Source organism: Podarcis bocagei, assembly GCF_964188305.1.
Source record: "Podarcis bocagei genome assembly, chromosome: 9".
Lineage (NCBI taxonomy): Eukaryota > Metazoa > Chordata > Lepidosauria > Squamata > Lacertidae > Podarcis > Podarcis bocagei.
In genome coordinates this window covers 78,194,931-78,213,786 of record NC_138134.1, presented here as the reverse complement: position 1 = coordinate 78,213,786, position 18,856 = coordinate 78,194,931, and the positions used below count along the sequence as shown (strand labels likewise).

General features: G+C 43.3%; 1 protein-coding gene across 2 annotated transcripts; it reads right to left on the bottom strand.

Moving 5' to 3' along the window:
• Positions 1-3,412: 3,412 nt before the first annotated feature.
• Positions 3,413-16,043, bottom strand: LOC308594298 (uncharacterized protein). Of its 2 annotated transcripts, none has more exons than XM_081207321.1 (8): positions 15,955-16,043; positions 14,425-14,598; positions 12,753-12,872; positions 10,563-10,661; positions 8,007-8,093; positions 5,962-6,113; positions 4,393-4,526; positions 3,413-3,838 (listed from the first exon to the last, which is right to left on the bottom strand). In XM_081207321.1, exons 1-8 carry the CDS (start codon positions 15,980-15,982, stop codon positions 3,670-3,672), a joined length of 963 nt encoding a protein of 320 aa, XP_081063447.1. In that variant the 5' UTR covers positions 15,983-16,043; the 3' UTR covers positions 3,413-3,669. The 2 variants fall into 2 exon arrangements, with proteins under 2 accessions (XP_081063447.1, XP_081063448.1); XM_081207322.1 differs by having other exon boundaries at positions 4,393-4,499.
• Positions 16,044-18,856: the final 2,813 nt, after the last annotated feature.

Genomic DNA, 18,856 nt, shown 5'->3' with positions numbered 1-18,856 from the left:
GGTACATCAGGTTAAGAACAGTTTCTGGTTAAGAACAGACCTCCAGAACGAATTAAGTTCTTAACCTGAGGTACCACTGTATTTGGAATGCTGAGGTACAAAATGTAATGGATCCAAAATACAAAAGTTATGGTTTTACAAAAAATTTTAAAACAATACAAACATATAAAAAGACATACAAACACGTATAGTTTCATGACCTTTTTTTCATAAACCTTGTTTCTCGGACTCCCCCATACCTCCCCTTTCTGCATCCCAATGTCCAAAATTTTCCAGCAACTTCTAAGTAGTTCTGTCAAGCATATGTCTTCTTAATCTTTCCCTCAGTCTAATCTTATATCGCTGTAACCCTTTCATTCTCCAAACCTTGACATTCTAACATTCATCAAGTTTATAATAGTCCTTATGATAGATTTTAAATTTCTTCCATTCTTCTTCCGCCGTCTCCTTCCCCTGGTCGCGGATTCTGCCAGTCATCTCAGCCAATGTCATATAGTCCATCACTTTCATCTGCCATTCTTCCAGAGTAGGTAGATCTTGTGTCTTCCAATACTTTGCGATAAGTATTCTTGCTGCTGTCGTGGCGTACATAAAAAAGGTTCTATCTTTCTTTGACACCAATTGACCGACAATGCCCAAGAGAAAGGCCTCTGGTTTCTTAGGGAAAGTACATTTAAGTACCTTTTTCATTTCGTTATATATCATTTCCCAGAAAGCCTTAATCTTCGGGCATGTCCACCAAAGGTGATAGAAAGTACCTTCAGTTTCTTTACACTTCCAACACTTATTATCAGGCAAATGATAAATTTTTGCTAGCTTGACTGGGGTCATGTACCACCTATAGATCATTTTCATGATATTTTCCTTTAAGGCATTACATGCCGTAAATTTTATACCGGTGTTCCACAACCATTCCCAGTCAGCAAACATAATGTTATGACCAATGTCCTGTGCCCATTTTATCATAGCTGATTTCACTGTTTCATCTTGTGTATTCCATTTCAGCAGCAAATTATACATTCTTGACAAATTCTTGGTATTGGGTTCTAACAATTCAGTTTCTAATTTTGATTTCTCCACCTGGAAGCCAATTTTTCTATCTTGTTTGTAAACCTCCATTATTTGATAATAATGGAGCCAAAATACAAAAGTTATGTATTATTTGCATAGCACATTTCTGCTAGCAGCACATCATCATCCACCCACTGGGCATGTGGTCTTTTTGTACCCAAGATCAAGGAGTGGCCCCCAGTTACAAGTTAAGCGTCTTTCATTTTGATTTAGTTTTTGTAAGACAAGTGTGAGGTTGACATTTAATCTTGAACTGGGATTGGTCTTTATCCTATTGATACCTGGATTTTATGTCAGCAGCTTGGAGACCCCATGCATTGTGGTATGTTATACCAAGGATGCTTCCTTCACCACATCTCTATGCCACCCACTGTTTTCCCTAACTAGCATAGGTGTTACATCTTGTGCTTCAGGCCTATGCTATACATTCCCAGTTTTAAAACTATACATTGGTACCTTGGTTCTCAGACATAATCCATTCCTGAAGACCGTTTGAGTTCCGAAGCATTTGAAAACTGAGGTGCAAAGGGCTGCCTGTAAATTCAACTGAGAAAATTGAAAAAACACCCAGCAGAATCCGTTCAACCTCCAAGGTGCTTTCAAAAATGGAAGCATTTACTTCTGGGTTTTCAGTGTTCGGGTTCCGAAATGTTCATCAACAGAGACGTTCCAGAATCGAGGTACCACTGTATTTGCTTTTGTTGCCTACACACATTTGCTTCTGTTTATTATATGTTGTGTGTCTATTAATTGATTATTGGACATATATTGTCCAACACCAGGTACAGTCCCTGGCAGAACATGTGTTGGGGCATCCTTCAGGAACGATGGGCAGGTGAGTTGTTGGACACCACTGCTTGAAGTCACTTGAGGGACCTTCCAGTGGTGACACCAACCTGACACACTCCTGTCTTGTCTAACCCTCCCTGGAGAGAGGCAAGTGTAGTTACGGCTCTGTGAAAGTTCTAAGGGTTCATCCAAGTAGTGGCAGCTATTGTGGCAACTTTACGATGGCAACTTCCTTCCAAAAAGTCTGTGGTTTTGGACAACACCATCTGAAGTGATGGTTGGATTCCACCAAACCAACAACCCTCTCCACATTCTGTTCTCCAGGAAAAGATCATGGCAGGTCATGAGAGGCTTGGCTGGATAAGGGCTGTGGGACAAAATAGGGACAAATGTAAGGTTCTGCACTCAGGCAGGAAGAACCAGCTACATAAATATAAGGTGGGGGGCACCTGGCTAACTAGTGGTATATGGGAAAAAGGATCCAGGGGGTTTGGTGGACCACAAGCTGAACATGTGTCAACAGGGTGATCCAGCAGCAAAAAAAAAAGTGAATGGTATTTAGGCTGCATCAACAGAAGTATAGTATCCAGATCAAGGGAAGTTATAGTCCTGCTCTGTTCTGCCTTGGTCAGATTCCACCTGGAGGACTGTGCCAATTTAAGAAAGATATTGACAAGCTGGAAGGTGTGCAGAGGAGAGTGACTAAGATGACCAAGGGTCTGGAAACCAAGCCTTATGAGGAGTGGTTGAAGGAGTTGGGTATGTTTTGCCTGGAAAAGATGAGACTGAGAGCAGATATGTTAGCCATCTTCAAATATCTCAAGGTGGAGCACGCTTGTTTTCTCTTGCTCTGGAGGGTAGGACTCAAACCAATGACTTCAAGTTACAAGAAAGGAGATTCTAACTAAACATGAGGAAGAACTTTCTGACAGTAAGAGCTGTTCAACAGTGGAACGGTCTCCCTTGCGAGGTAGTGGATATTCTGTTTTTGATGCTTTAGTTGAGATTCTTGCATAGGCAGGGGATTGGACTAGATGACCTTTGGTAGTACGTTTGAACCCTACAATCCTGCGATTCCATGATTCTGTGAAACTCTGGTGACTACAGTGTTTGGCTTTCCTAGTAAGGCCAACCAAATATCATAGACTCCTAAACAGACATAATAATGAACACTACATAATAGATAAACCCAAACAACACGACAAGAGGGAAGGAAAAAGTATGGCATGCAAGAGAGTTACCGTAATTTTAGGAAAGGACTGGTTTGGAATAAAGAAGGAAGGAACAGAAAGATAGAACAGATGAACCTCAGAAAGCAAAAAACACAGCCAATGTTCTACTCCAAGAACTCTGACAGACAGGCAGCTGTTGGTAGAGAAATCACTGAGGCTGCTACACTTTACTCATTTTCCTGGGAATTAGCGCCACTGAACAGAACTGACTATCCCAGCCAACCCACTTCACCACAGATTTGAAGATGGTCTGAATATCTTCAGAGCAGAGATCCTTGACTTGAAGTGGTGCCTTGTGCAAGGAGAATACAAAGCAACGATTATACCAAATTAATTTATTGGAAGTACAGAAGCTGGTTTTGACGCTTCATTTTCTTGGAGGTTCAAATCTTTGAGGTTGCAAATTAAGGTCTCTTTTTCCAGTCTTGAGGAAACAGGACTGCTAAGGTGCTTTCAGTTGTTGATGGCAGAGAGTTGAGCACTTCCATGCCCCAATTCCATAACCTGGATTGCTGATTTTTTTAAGGGGGAGATTAATCCATTGCTTTTAGCATAGAGTTCACAGAATCCAGTTTTATCAAGGTTTTACCGTATACCATCTTTTATCAGGCATCTTCTTACATATCCACCGTTTTTCTACATTACAGGGAATGTTTTCCCAACATTTAGTTGTTCTGGAACAATGTGATTTTAATATGACACAGGGTTCTTCTTTTATTTTGTCAGGCTGTCCATGCATCCAATAACTGAAAGCAAAAGGCAGCAGTCAGAAATCCATCAACTGAAACTAATGAATCCACGCAGGATGTCTACTTTTTTTCTAGCATTAATGAGATATTCAGCTCAGTTCTGTCTCACTCTTGCTTTCTACCTCAAGATTGCCAGCTACTCATAATTGTAGTGCATTGTTTGTATTTTTCAGATTTTGTCCATCAGCAGAAAATGGGGGGTAGTTTCCCTCTCTATAGTTTCCTCCTGCAAGTTATTTCTCACACAAAATGGCAAAGAATGAGTGCATTGCTTGGAATACACAATGCTATGCTCAGGAAACTGCAATCAAGTCCATCTGCTTATTTAAGAATTTTACAATCCTATATTTCAACCCCAACATTTTCAAAATAGTTTATTACTCCTGGCTCCATCTGAAAAAGTGGGGTTTTTTGGAAAGAGAAACTGAGGTCCACTGACTCTGAAGATAGTGAACTTGCTTCTCCATCATACCTATTATTAATCTGTCACCCGTGAATTCCCGACAAAGTTTCTACAATATGAAAAGTAAAGAATTTTTGTTCACACTTACGTGTTTACTACATTTGGGCCATGATGCCATTTCCATTGTCCATTCTCATGATGGAGTCCAATCCAGGAATCTTCATGTGCAAATTCTGTTTCTTTTTCTAGAAACTCCTGCAGAAAGCACAACCAGAGTCTTTCCTAGAAATGAGGAACCAGAACCCCCTTTCAAATTATTTCCAGACAATGCATCTTCTCTGGAAGACAAGAGGCTCCTCCAGATGTTCAACGGGAGTGAAATGTGAATTGACAGAGGGAAGTTGTACCACAGAGATGGGCTCTGCCTCCTACACCTTGCAGCTAAATCAAGGATGGGCAACCCCAACCCAAGGGCAAAACTCAGCCTGACATGGGTTTCAATTTAGGAACCATTGCTTCACAGCCCAGAAGGACAGCCCTCGAGTTCTAGAATACTAAAGCTCAGTTTAAAACCCCCACACAACTTGCTAAAAACATGACAACAGTAAAAACTCAGCTAGAGGAGGAACAGAAGGAAAATCAGTCAGCCTAGAATCTGAACCCTTAAACTGAGTGCACACAGGAGAGTACTCTCTCAAGATACCAAGGATCTTCAGAGTCCTTTACTCTGTGAGGTTGGGTATTCCTTTCATCATTAGATCCTGTCTCTTAATGACAGAGCTTGCAATATAACCCCCTTCCGGCATGCCCTTTCTCTCTCCTTTCTTGACTCACCACTGGGGCTGCAAATCCCAGATCCTCTGCTGTGCTTTTTGCAGGCCTAAAACCTCCTCATTTGTGGGGACTGATACAATTTAAAGACTGCCTCTCTAGTTCCATGCCTGATGGTTTCCACCTGCTTTACTTGTACATTTCTTAATAGATACTACCTCCCCTGCTAGAAAAAAGCAAAACAAGCATCCAGTACTCTCCCTTCACTAGATCACAATTCATTCAAGAGTGCCCCATGACATCTTTCTGCTCGTGGAGAAAGAGGGGGAAGTAAGATGTTCATGCACTAGTATGCGAAGGCTGCCAGAGAACTTTTACAGGCACCCAAAGGACTTAAAATCAATTAATTTCAAGAGAGTGTCAGGAATGTGGCCCCCCAAAGCACAGTGGAAGAGTCAGCCTCACAAATTGAGCTGAGTGAGCAAAGGGCTGACTCTGCAGATGGGAGCTGTCTGTCTGATTTTAGACAGAACAGCCCGGGCTCCCTCCTTTCCTGGGAAGAAGCAGTTAGCTCCCAAGGAGAGGAAGAGTGAGAAGTTGACCAAAGCATTGCCATGCAACCACCAGATAAGCCAGTGTTGAAGGCTGAGTCTTCTGGGGAAGAGCCAGCCCTGCAGTCCTCAAACGAGGACATTGGAGAAGATCGGAGAGCAACAGAAGGAAAGGAGACGAAAGGCGGGATTTTGGCGTTCTTCCTGTTGGGCAAGGGACAATGAGTCAGACTGAGCAACTAAGGTTAATGCGAGCAGGCAGAACACCATTCTTTGGATGTGTGTGTGTGTGTTTGTATATAAACTTATATAAAACTGACAGAGAGTCCTTGCTGCTTATCAGGCTGCTTGCCTGCTAGAGATCATTATAGCGAGTTTCCTGGTGTTGTACTCACCTCCACACCAACATCTTCAACAAATGTCAGCCAGGACTTTTCCTCCTCACAAAACTCTTTTGCACCGAACCATGACTTTCTTCGAACTTCAAACAAATAGAGAAGCCCAGCATGTGGCATCCACTTTAGACGAAATTTTCTAATAAGGTCCTCTTTCAACCCAGCAAGGAATTCACAGGGAAAAGAGAGGGGGCAGAATTTGAGAGATGCCAAGTTGAAGGCCTGTGGATCACTTTAAAATACACACACAAACTCGAAGTGAATGACATAATGATATTTCATTACCATCCAGCACAATTTACTAATGTAACAGGATAGCCAGCCTTCTGCCCTCTGAAACGTTTGTTCCTGTAATGAACATATTTAGAGGTGAATGCAAAGATGGTAATAGGGAGGGAAATCAATGAGAAGGTGTCACTGATTTCCCTCCCTATTACCATCTTTGCATTCACCAATTGATTTGCAGATAATTTTCTCATACATTTATCTAGACAGCCTATTAGAAAGCTATATACTAGGTCTGCACTAAAATGGGTACCATCCTTACTAATTTTTACTGATAATGTTTGGAATTTCAGTGAAAATATGCAAAAAAGGAGGCCACCCCATTGGTGTAGAACTTTCCTTGTCCCTCCCCCACTGTCAAATGTGCATCACCGAGGTACTCAGGTGTGTCTCATGACATAAAACCCACAACAATTAGAGTCCACTTATAGTCTCAATTTAGTGGGATTTTCTGACTCCTAAACTAACAATGAAATCCCTTCCCTGATACACCTCTGTCTTCTCCCAAACTTACATGACAGTGGAACAGCAGCATAAAGGTCTCTCATTCCCACTCACACCTGAAGTACTGCAACAGCAGCATCCCAGGTGCAAGGGGACCTGGTAAAGGTAAAGGGACCGCTGACCATTAGGTCCAGTCATGGACGACTCTGGGGTTGCGGTGCTCATTTCACTTTACTGGCTGAGGGAGCCGACGTACAGCTTCCGGGTCATGTGGCCAGCATGATTAAGCCGCTTCTGGTGAACCAGAGGAGCGCACGGAAACGCCGTTTACCTTCCCGCTGGAGCGGTACCTATTTATCTACTTGCACTTTGACGTGCTTTTGAACAGCTAGGTTGGCAGGAGCAGGGACTGAGCAACGGGAGCTCATGCTATCATGGGGATTCAAACCACCGACCTTCTGATTGGCAGGCCCTAGGCTCTGTGATTAAAAACATAAACACCTTCTGGATCAGGAAAGAACCCATGTATTCCAGCATCCTGTTCTCACAGTGGCCCATTGGAACTCTTGCAAGTAGGATCTGAGTACAGTGGTGCCCCGCAAGATGAATGCCTCGCAAGACGGAAAACCCTCTGGACGAAAGGGTTTTCCATTTTTGAGCTGCTTCGCAAGACGAATTTCCCTATGGGCTTGCTTCGCAAGACGAAAACGTCTTGCGAGTGTTCCGATTTTTTTTTTGCTTTCCCCCCTTTTTCTAAGCCGCTAAGCCGCTAATAGCCTTTTAGCCACTAAGCCTTTAATAGCCGCTAAGCCGCTAAGCCGCTAATAGCGCTAATCCGCTAAGCCGCTAATAGGGTTGCTTCGCAAGACGAAAAAACCGCTAGACGAAGAGACTCGCGGAATGGATTATTTTCATCTTGTGAGGCACCACTGTACAACAGCACTCTCAGTTGATTTGCAGTGGTAGTGTTGATGAAGAAATATGATCTCAAGACTAAATCTGGAAGGGTCTTGGCTCACCTCATATTGGGGGTGAGACATTCTTGTATCCCAAACTCCATAATTCCAACCAATTTCCACCATTAATTAGAAAGTCATTCAAGAAGAAGTTCATCAACTTGCAGAGCCACAAAAACCCAAAGGCGCAAGGTTCTTCACATCTGAATTTCTTCCTGGATTGTGAAGATCTGAATTGCTCAATTTGTTTTATCAAAGTAGTGTGTGAGAGGCAGAGGGCAGCTGGGCCCCTGAACCTTCAAGAGCTGTGCAGACAAACAAATTTCAATACTTGAGTATCATTGTCTCAAAGCAACTTACCAATTGCAACTTGTACTTCATACACTTTGAAGTTCCATGCAACCAATTCATCTGCCAACTTCTGAGCTCCACGAAATATTTCAGAATCTAAAAGGTTTGAACAATTCAAGTCAGTGGTAATGCAAACATCCATCTATGTATATAAAAAAGTCATTTTCCAAAATCTGATGTACAATCACATTCTAGCGTGGAAAAAAGAAGCAGAACCCTGCTATGGAGCCTAGATAGGAGGAGTCCTGGTTCTCAGTGTCTGGGATGACCAAGCTTTACTCCACTCTTGCCCCAATTGGGTCAACTGTTAACATCCATTTCCTTTCTACTGAGGGATATTGGTATACTGATGGTAAAACCTGTCCTATCTCCTGGAGAAGGCCAATTTGTGGCTTGACCTTCATGGTTCTTGAAAGGGAGTGGGTTGTGTGTCTTCTTTGTGAAGAGCACACAAGGACACACTGGACGGAGATTGCCCTATTCAAGTGGAATTTTCAATGTACGAGTGCAGGTTCAAGCTTCCTTAAGGGTAACTTAGGCCCCAAAGTAGTATTCATGGTGCCAGCAATAGATATGTGCTTTCTGCAACTGAAAATGTTCTCGGGCAAGTTCTCCACGTTCAAACTTACAGTTTGCTGCAAAATGTTCAGTACACAAAATTCTCAAAGTGAATGTCATAGGATTAAATAAAAGTTTTAGAAAAGCCATGAGAATATTGGGCATCGTCAGCCAATTGGTGTCAAAGAAGGACAGAACTTTCTTTATGTATGCTACAGCAGCAGCAAGAATACTCATCGCAAAGTATTGGAAGACACAAGATCTACCCACCCTGGAAGAATGGCAGATGAAAGTGATGGACTATATGACATTAGCCGAGATGACTGGCAGAATCCGCGACCAGGGAAAGGAGACGGCGGAAGAAGAATGGAAGAAATTTAAAATCTACCTTAAGGACTACTATAAACTTGCTGAATGCTAGAATGTCGAGGTTTTCAGTAAGAAAGGGTTACAGTGATACAAGACTAGACTAAAGGAAAGATTAAGAGGACAGAGGACTGACAGAAATATGTAGAGTTGCTAAAAACTTTTGGACATTGGGATGCAGAAAGGGGAGGTATGGGGGAGTCTGAGAAACATGGTTTACGAAAAAAAGGTTATGAAACTATACGTCAAAATAAAAAAATTCCTTCCTGTAGCACCTTAAAGACCAACTAAGTTAGTTCTTGGTATAAGCTTTCGTGTGCATGCACACTTCTTCAGATATCTGAAGAAGTGTGCATGCACACGAAAGCTTATACCAAGAACTAACTCAGTTGGTCTTTAAGGTGCTACAGGAAGGAATTTTTTTATTTTGACTATGGCAGACCAACACGGCTACCCACCTGTAACTGAAACTATACGTGTGTGTATGTCTTTTTATATGTTTGTATTGTTTTAAAAAATTTGTAAAATCAATAAAAAAATTTATAAAAAATAATAATAGAAAAGCCATGAGAATATTGAGTTGGAACCACAACTGAGGAGATGCCAGAGGTTAGCGGTGGGACCCATGTTTTAAACTCACACAACTCCAGCCTCCAATGTTCCAAAGTACATGGCTGAAACTGGCATCACTTGGCAATGTTCACTTGCCTGCTTCTCAAAATAGCCAAACCAAATGATTTGTGTGGGGCCAATGCTAGAATTAAGCCATTTAATGTGGTCTGAGTCACAACAATTTCCATTTATTAATTCAGTTCTATGCATGTCAGTTCCATAGCTATTAACCATCTTATCAATAAATTGAAAATAAAAGTGGGGAATAGCTTGGCACGAAGGGTGAGCACTTTTCAGAAGTATAGTGATACAGTGGTACCTCTGGTTACGTACTTAATTCATTCCGGAGGTCCGTTCTTAACCTGAAACTGTTCTTAACCTGAAGCACCACTTTAGCTAATGGGGGCTCCTGCTGCCGCCACGCTGCCGGAGCCCGATTTCTGTTCTCATCCTGAAGCAAAGTTCTTATCCTGAGGTACTATTTCTGGGTTAGCGGAGAGACTTGAAACAAGTTCTGTTGTTGTTGTTTAGTCGTTTAGTCGTGTCCGCCTCTTCGTGACCCCCTGGACCAGAGCACGCCAGGCACTCCTGTCTTCCACTGCCTCCCGCAGTTTGGTCAAACTCATGCTGGTAGCTTCGAGAACACTATCCAACCATCTCGTCCTCTGTCGTCCCTTTCTCCTTGTGCCCTCCATCTTTCCCAACATCAGGGTCTTTTCCAGGGAGTCTTCTCTTCTCATGAGGTGGCCAAAGTGTTGGAGCCTCAGCTTCAGGATCTGTCCTTCCAGTGAGCACTCAGGGCTTATTTCCTTCAGAATAGATGGGTTGGATCTTCTTGCAGTCCACGGGACTCTCAAGAGTCTCCTCCAGCACCACAATTCAAAAGCATCCATTCTTCGGCGAGCAGTCTTCTTTATGGTCCAGCTCTCACTTCCATACATCACTACTACTGTGGGGCAATACCCCTTGATGGGGTGTATGGCTGGGGAGCAGTGTTCATGAATATACAGATGGAAACGTATCGCTTACCGTTCTTGTTCTGAAGGGACGGTTCCCTTTTTATCATAAAGTCTCTGATAGTTTTCATTGCTCTCTTTTCTAGATGCATTTTGTTCTGCTCGTAGATATCTAGAAGGGATTAAAGAGAAAAAGAAATGGTATTCCAACACACTAGTCTGGGCATGAGTGTGCTACACCCCCCCCAAATAATAATTGCTTAGAATGATTTTTGAATCAAGACTCCCTGTGCCTTCGCTGTGAAATCTGCTTTTTGTATGACAATCATAGTTTCTAGCAGGCGATCTGCAGTCTTGTATACCTGGTGAACTGGTTCTCCCAGCCCTGCTGAATCCATTGTGATTTGATGTCTTCCTTGGGATATAGTCATGCAAAGATCATGGGCACATTGGGTGATGACATCATAACGGACTAGGAATGCAACACCTTCCTCCCATTTTATCTTGCCAGTGGAAAAGGCTTTCTGCCACCACATGAGCAGGAAGGAACAAGGCGGACAGACTGCAGACCCGTATTCCTAGGAGGAGGCACAGCCAGCAAATGTGTTAAACAGAGATCCCCTGTACAACTTAGGAGAGTTGCTTTAAGAGAAGGAATCTCTTATTCAGCAAAGATTAGAAGAAATAGGAGCAGAGAATTGCACGCATAGAGAGAGATCTCTGCAGGATGCTCCAAAATGTTGTCCTTCCAATGGCAGGTGAAGACTTTCTTATCTCAACAGACTTTTAGGAACTGACTGTTTTGAATGAAAGGGCTGGTGCTGTGACTTTTTCTTGTAGTTGTTATTTTTAATAGTTCTTTATATATATTATTATAATTCCATTAGTGTTTAATTGCTGTTTGGTGGTGATCGTATCTATGTTTTTAGCTTTCTCTGTTTTATCTGTTGTAATAATAATAATAATAATAATAATAATAATAATAATAATAATTTATTATTATTTATACCCCACCCATCTGTCTGGGTTTCCCCAACAACTCTGGGCAGCTTCCAGCACATACAAAACACAATAAAACATCAAACATTAAAAATATCCTGATACAGGGCTGCCTTCAGATGTCTTCTAAAAAGTCAGGTAGTTGTTTATTTCCTGATGGGAGGGCGTTGCACAGGGTGGGCGCCACCACTGAGGAGGCCCTCTGCCTGGTTCCCTGTAACCTCACTTCTCACAGGGAAGGAACCACCAGAAGGCCCTCAGAGCTGGACCTCAGTGTCCGGACTGAACGATGGGGGTGGAGATGCTCCTTCAGGTATTCTGAGCCAAGGTCATTTAGGGTTTTAAAGATCAGCGCCAACACTTTGAATTGTGCTCAGAAATGTACTGGGAGTCAGTGAAGATCCTTTAGGACCCGTGTTAGGGGGTCCTTTAGGACCTGGCGGTTACTGTTGGGTGTGTTGAGTCCCAGTCTGGGGGAAAGGCGGGATATAAACAGACAAACAAACAAACAAACAAACAAACAAACAAACAAACAAACAAATAAATAAATAAAGTTGGCCTATGAAGTCTCTGGAGTATTCAGGGACAAGAAACAGAAGCATTTGTTTCAATGGGTGAGATTCAACCACTTCCTTACCTCACACACTGGGAGGTAAAAGGGATTAGCTGAGGCTAGATGATGCCCCCACTCTTGAAAGTGTTCTTCAAAATGATTCCAGTTACAGATAGGTAGCCGTGTTGGTCTGCCATAGTCAAAATAAAAAAATTCCTTCCAGTAGCACCTTAAAGACCAACTAAGTTAGTTCTTGGTATGAGCTTTCGTGTGCATGCACACTTCTTCAGATACACTGAAACAGAAGTTGCCAGATCCTTCTATATAGTGAGAAGGTGGGGAGGGGTGTTACTCAGAAGGGTGGTGGGAATGGGAGATTGGCAGATAGCTGAGGTGAGCCTGTTGACGACTCTTAACGACTGTAATAGGTCTTACAGGAAAAGGCAAGGGGTGAGAAGGTGAAAAATGGCTTAGTCATGTATAATGAGATAAGAATCCAATGTCTTTGTTCAGACCAGGTCTCTCCATGGTTTTAAGTTTGGTAATGAGTTGCAAATCAGCAGCTTCTCTTTCCGTCTATTTCTGAAATTCCTTTGTAGTAAAACAGCTACTTTGAGATCTTGTATAGAATGTCCTGGGAGATTGAAGTGTTCAAAATGATGTAAAGCCAACCAGGAAAACTCTAAAGCCCCCCCCCCCAGTTGAACTTACACAGATTAATTACTCCAACTGCAGCAAAAAACAGGACCAGGCACAGCACCACCGCAGTAGTTGCAGCAAGGGAAGGTACAGAGCAGTCTGTTATGTACTGCAAAAGCATAGCATATTTTCCTTGAAGTGCAAAAAGAAAGAAAATTATGCTTTAATAATCACGTATGAACATCCCGCCATTATCCCATTAAGGTATGGTTCATTTTGCTGTGTTTTTGGAATTCTTGCTAACGCATAAAGCTATTAACATATATACAAGAAAATAAGGTGAGACGGAGCACATAGTTGAGCTATGGAATTTACTCCCACAAGGAGTAGTGATGCCCATCAACCTGGGAGGCTTTAAAGAAGGTTAGACAGACTCATAGAGGTGAGGTTGACCAATGGCTACCAGCTACAGCGGCTATGTTCTGCATTCGCTGTTAGAGGCAAAATGCCTCTCAAAACCCATTGCTGGGTATTGCAAATAAGGACTACGCTGTTGTATTCAGGTCCAGCTTGCAGGCTTCCTGTAGGCATCCGTTTGGCCACTGTGAGAACAGGGTTTTGGACTACATGAGCCTTTTGCCTGACCCAGTGGAGCTTTAAAACACTATATCAAACAAATCTATAAATTGTTAGTGGTGTTTTCTAAATATGTAAGTTGTCTCTTAAGGATTCTGCACTAAACAAACAACTAAGACATTCCAAACATCAAAACACACACACTATCCTTTCTTATAACAATCTGAAACAAGGATGCAGACTTGGGAACAAAAGATTATATGAACAGCACCTCAATAAGTAGTCCCCAGTGGAAGCCACCAGAGCATGGCCTTGGCACCAGTTGGGCTCACCATAAAGAGATGCAAGAAGTCCCTCATCATACATAGCTTTAGCTTCTCCCTAGGAGTGGTCCATTCTGCTTTGCCACCTGAGGCAAAATGGGAAGGTGGCACCATGTTTGCATGCCATTGACCCCACCTTGCTGCATCTGCTGAAGTCTGGCTTACCAGACTTCTGGGTTCTGGCAAGATCTCACAAGAGCCCCATGAGATCGGACAGAGGCCTTGTGTGATCTACCCAAGATCCTGGTGAGGCCACACAAGACATGAAGTCTTCAGGCAATTTCACTGAGTTCTCACCCCGAAACCACTTCTACCACTTCTCCAGTGATGGAGGAGCATGTGACCATTAGATTCTACAGCCCGAGGCAGTTTCCTCAGTCTGCCTCATGGATGGGTCGCCCAAGCTTCTCCCACTCCACTCTGTGATGGAGCACTCAGGCCACACTTGAATGACCATAAGGATTTCAAGATGAGCAAGCCAAAGCTGGCTTTCTAAGCTGGTCTCCCATGTCGACTGTCAGGCTAAGTGAATGGAGAAGTCTTTCTTGCCTGACATTTCTTTCTGTCTGAGGTTCCCTGTTTAAATAAGTAGAGAGGAGAGAACATAGGCTGAAGCTTGGTGCTTCACACCACCGCTGCCATAGCCAGCAGAGGACGTTGGACTCAAACCCTGCTTGGTTGGTTTGACTAAGTCAGCCTGCTGGGTTGACAGAGCACTGCTAGCTTTTCTCCAGCCCTTCCCATCACGACTGGTCACATATGCCTCCTGTTGCTCTCCCACCTTTCCTTTCCAGTGTGTTCCTCGCCTATGCTATGAACCACTTCTGCGTGTGCTGCATACATACCCTTTCTAGGTGGTGGTTTTCGTCTGCGTTTTAGTCTTGTTCTGGATGCCACACTGGATCTAGAAGAGACATTGGATCTAGAAGCCACATTGGATCTGGAAGCCACATTGGATCTGGAAGCCACATTCGATCTGGAAGCCACATTCGATCTAGAAGCCACACTGGTTTTTGAAGCTGCATTGTGGGGTTGGGTCACATAGTATGTAATTTATTAGAACATCAGCTCGTAAAAAAGGGAAGAGAAAAGGCGCTGTGTACTAGGAGCTAAACCCCAGTAGGGTAAGCCCCTCCAAGACTTGAGATGTCTTCACCTAACTCTGCATGAGGTTTCCTGTGGTGAGGTTGGGTGTCTGTCAGGGATTGGCTGGTTGAGGAAGACTGGGGGCAGCCAGTAGTCCAGGAGGCACCTGAGAGGGGAGGGGACTTTGACCCAGGTTCAGGCTGGTGGGACAGGGAGGAATCAGCAACAGAGAGTGAGGGTGAAGGGGAGATGCTTGAGGTAGCCACAGAAAGAAGGGTCGAGAAAAGGCTAGAACAATTCATAGAATCATAGAATCATAGAATCATAGAGTTGGAAGAGACCACAAGGGCCATCGAGTCCAACCCCCTGCCAAGCAGGAAACACCATCAGAGCACTCCTGACATATGGTTGTCAAGCCTCTGCTTAAAGACCTCCAAAGAAGGAGGTCTTCTTTGGAAGAGAAGCTGAGTCACAGCGAAGCAACGCACGGAGGGAGGTATAAATAAGGAAGAGAGAGGATGGAACTGAAGAGAGAGGATGGAACTGTAGCTTCTGCAACTGACTTGCTTAGCTGATTTATGTGCAGTGTGCTGTCTCCTTGGTTACTGAGCAATAATGTTAATTACGGCCAAGCCGTTCCAGTTTCTGCTTACAGCGTTGGACCCCAGACGGAAGGGCTTTTTGGCAGCCTGACAGGGTCTTTCCACAAGTGCCATTTTGAATCAAATATGTCTTTGGCATGACTTCACCTAATTGATGGCACAATGGGTCCAAACTCATATATTACAGTGTCCATTTAAAGAACACAACATTCTGAGGTCCCAGGCAGCATCAAGCACTACCTGCTAGTAAGGTATAAAAGGCAGTTAATCCAGGGGATTGATTAGGTGAAATATATAGCAATGCTATTTAAATGCATCATTAATCAAGCTGAATAAAGGTACGACTATATGAATCTAGGACTAAATGTCAGTTCATATGTGCTGACGGTGGAGTAACAAAGTAAAGGATAAATCATCAAATGATTGTTTCAGTTAATGAACAGTATGGTTCATCTCTTTTATTAAATTTAATAAAATGTCGGAAGGTGGAAAAAAGGCAGGCGCTCAATCTGAGAATAGTGTTGCCCAGAGATAATCTCTGCCCTGTCCCTCAATTTCACACTCTCATGGCAGAAGGAAGGAAAGGAAGCAGGAATCAGAAGGACAGAAGGAAGGCTCAGAGGTGAGTAGAGTAACTTTGCCTTCCTGTATTGCTCTGAAGAGGAAATAACAGCGAGAAAAACCTACCTTCCGTGAATGTCAGGCCTCCCACCATTTTAACTGCTCATTCGGATTGGCCCCTTATGTCATCCTGTGTTCGGAACCATAAGACAGAGTAGACAGTTAGCACAACTTCTATCAAAGAATTTAGCAGGCAAAGACAAATCAGAATAACAACCTACAAAAACTTGCCTCTTTCTGTTGACAAGATCTTTTTCTTGGCTTCCATCTTATCTCCTCATGTTGAGTGTTGTCTCATCTTGGAGTTCTTCTATGTGACCATTTAAGGGAGTAAAGTATTAAAATAATGTCTTGAGACAAAGCTACCATTTACAGAGCAGTCACACCATGCTATTCATACAAGGGAGCTGGCATGAAAAACTTGCGTGCATCCAACCCTCACTTTGTTTTCAAACATGGAGTTGTCTATTCCCTGGAGAACTACAGGAATCTTCTCATCTCCCACTATAATAGGACAATTGGGTCCTTCTGAGTTCTAGTTCAGTGACAGAGCACATACCGTATTTTTCGCTTTATAACACACACCCGACCATAACACGCACGTAGTTTTTAGAGGAGGAAAATCTGTAGGCATGCCACCCGTAGGCATTTCCTCCATAACACGCACAGACATTTCCCCTTACTTTCTAGGAGGAAAAAAGTGAGTGTTATGGTGCAAAAAATACGGTACTTCATTCAAAAGGCCCTGATACAATCCGCAGCATCTCCCATCATAAGGAGCTCCAGCAGTAGGTCTGAGAAAGACCTATCTTTGCCAGAGATCCTGGGCAGCTGTTGCCAGTTGGCTAGATAGCACAGGGGGCAAGACAACCAATGGCTGGACTTAGAAAAAGGCAGCTGATTATGAATGATTTGTTCCCCCCACTTTGGATACCGTGGTGCCTCACTGAATCCTTTATCTTCTCTCTGCCTCAGCGTCTTCCTGCAGATGTTCCTTCCTTCAACGGCTTCAACCACCTTCCACTTTGATGCAGAACATTCCAGAACTCTTCCCATTCTGCTCCTTCCTGATTGGGACTGGCAGGCAGCCAATCAGCACTCCACAAATAGCAGAAGTCACTTACTCTACTTTCAAGGCACTCTCACACATGAAAGGGCTGCTCATGAATATCTTTGGAACACTATAAAATGCAAAATGTTCACTTGCCGCAACCTGCTGGGGAATCTCTTCATTGTGTTCCATCATGCTGCTCTTGGGAATCTGCAGTCTTTCGAATGCTACTGGACTACAATTCCCATCATCCATTTCCATTGCCCATGCTAATTTTGTTTAATAGGTGTTCATGGAATTGTAGAGTTGGAAGGGAAACCAAAGTCCATCTAGTTCAACCCTGTGCAATGAAGGAATCTCAACTAAAGCATCCAAAGCATCCATGGCAGATGGCCATCCAACCTCTGCTTAAAAACCTCCAAGGAAGGTGAGTCCACAACCCTCCGAGGCACCACTCCAAGTGGAGATTCCCCGTTCTGGACTTATTTGGATCAATCTGGAATCTGTGGTGACGTGGGCTGGCTCTGATACTTTGAAACCACCTCAGAGCCTTGGGAGGGCTTATGACATCTTTTGATACATTTTTGTAAATTGCTCCACCCCCAGGTTTTGCCCCACATTAAAGCTTCCCATTACCTGCCATGATCTTTCCTTAGGGGACAGGATGTGGAGAGAGTTGCTGGTTTGGTATCATCCAAAACCACAGACCTAGACCAGGAGGAGGGTCAAGTGGGTTCTGACCAAACAATGGTGACTCTTCCTGGTAATGGTGAGAGCACTGTCCTCTCCTCTGAGGACAAACATGGTGGTGTAGAGGTGAATTCTTACCACACTGGTTTTGTTTTTGTTTTTTAAATCACATAAGGCTCCAGCCATTGTGTGAAATAATCCATGGCAACCCAAATATAATGGTTGCCAGTCCCTGTTTCAGGCAAGATCCTTTTTTTTTTTAATAAATATTTTTTATTACATTTTTCAGGCAAGATCCTTAGTACACCCACCATCACCCACTCCATTGGAGCGCCCACCAGGAATTGCTGCATCAGGGTCCTTCTTTGCTGTGCACGCATCACATCTTCAGCATCTGGCTAAGCTACCAAGAGGTTGCATGCCACCCTGAATTGCTGAATCAGGTGGTAGCAAGATTCCAGAGGGTTTTAGGCAGTTACTCAGGGATGTGTTTGTTAGAATTCCTGCTCCATGATTGCAGTCGTGGGATTTTTGTCTATCACATGACGGTGTATGTTTTGACTCCACAAAGTGGGAAGTGACAGAGATAGGATGTTTGTGTTACTGTGTTCCGTGTACTGGGACTATTGTCCTTTGTTCTTTCTCTTTGCTGTCTGATGCTAGAGAGAGAGGGAGCCATGTTGCAGTGCTCCGGGTGTGTTTATATGTAAATAAAGTAGATTAGCCAAAATGCTGAGTTGCTGAGGTCTGGCACGCAATCTGTGAAGACTCTGTGGATCCCTAAGTGTGCCGATGTCTGTTGGCATCAGTTGCTATGATGTTCGGGCTGAGGAAAGTTTTTGAAGCTCCCGAATGATTGATCAGGAGGGAGAGAATATGCCAGCCGGGCATGTGTCTCTGCCAGGGTCCTACTTGAGTGTAGGACGAGCTCCTGACAGTGTTTCCATTGGGAGACAAGACTCAGCGGAGACTGTTATGTCTTTAAGAAACATGGTTTATTTTACACATATTTACACCAGGGTGTTGAAAGAAAACTGTATAAAAATTATTTATACAAAAATGAGCAAAAATGTAAAAATATATACCAGGTATATGCTGGAAAGGCCAACAGGAGGAAGGGTCATTTTATCACATGTGGTGGTAGTGTAAAAAGTTGAAGGACTTTTGGGAAATTGTAACGAATTGAAAAGGATGTTTAAATTAATAATCCCTTAAAAAACAACAACC

Bases quoted from the DNA above. Each gene is read 5' to 3' on its own strand.
- LOC308594298 (XM_081207321.1), bottom strand. From the start codon at position 15,982: ATGGTGGGAGGCCTGACATTCACGGAAG. The intron at 10,662-12,752 runs GTAAGTTCAACT...AATCCCTTCTAG, and splicing joins AGTTGGAGTAATTAATCTGT to ATATCTACGAGCAGAACAAA. The intron at 6,114-8,006 runs GTAAGTTGCTTT...CTGGGTTGAAAG, and splicing joins TGAAGTACAAGTTGCAATTG to AGGACCTTATTAGAAAATTT.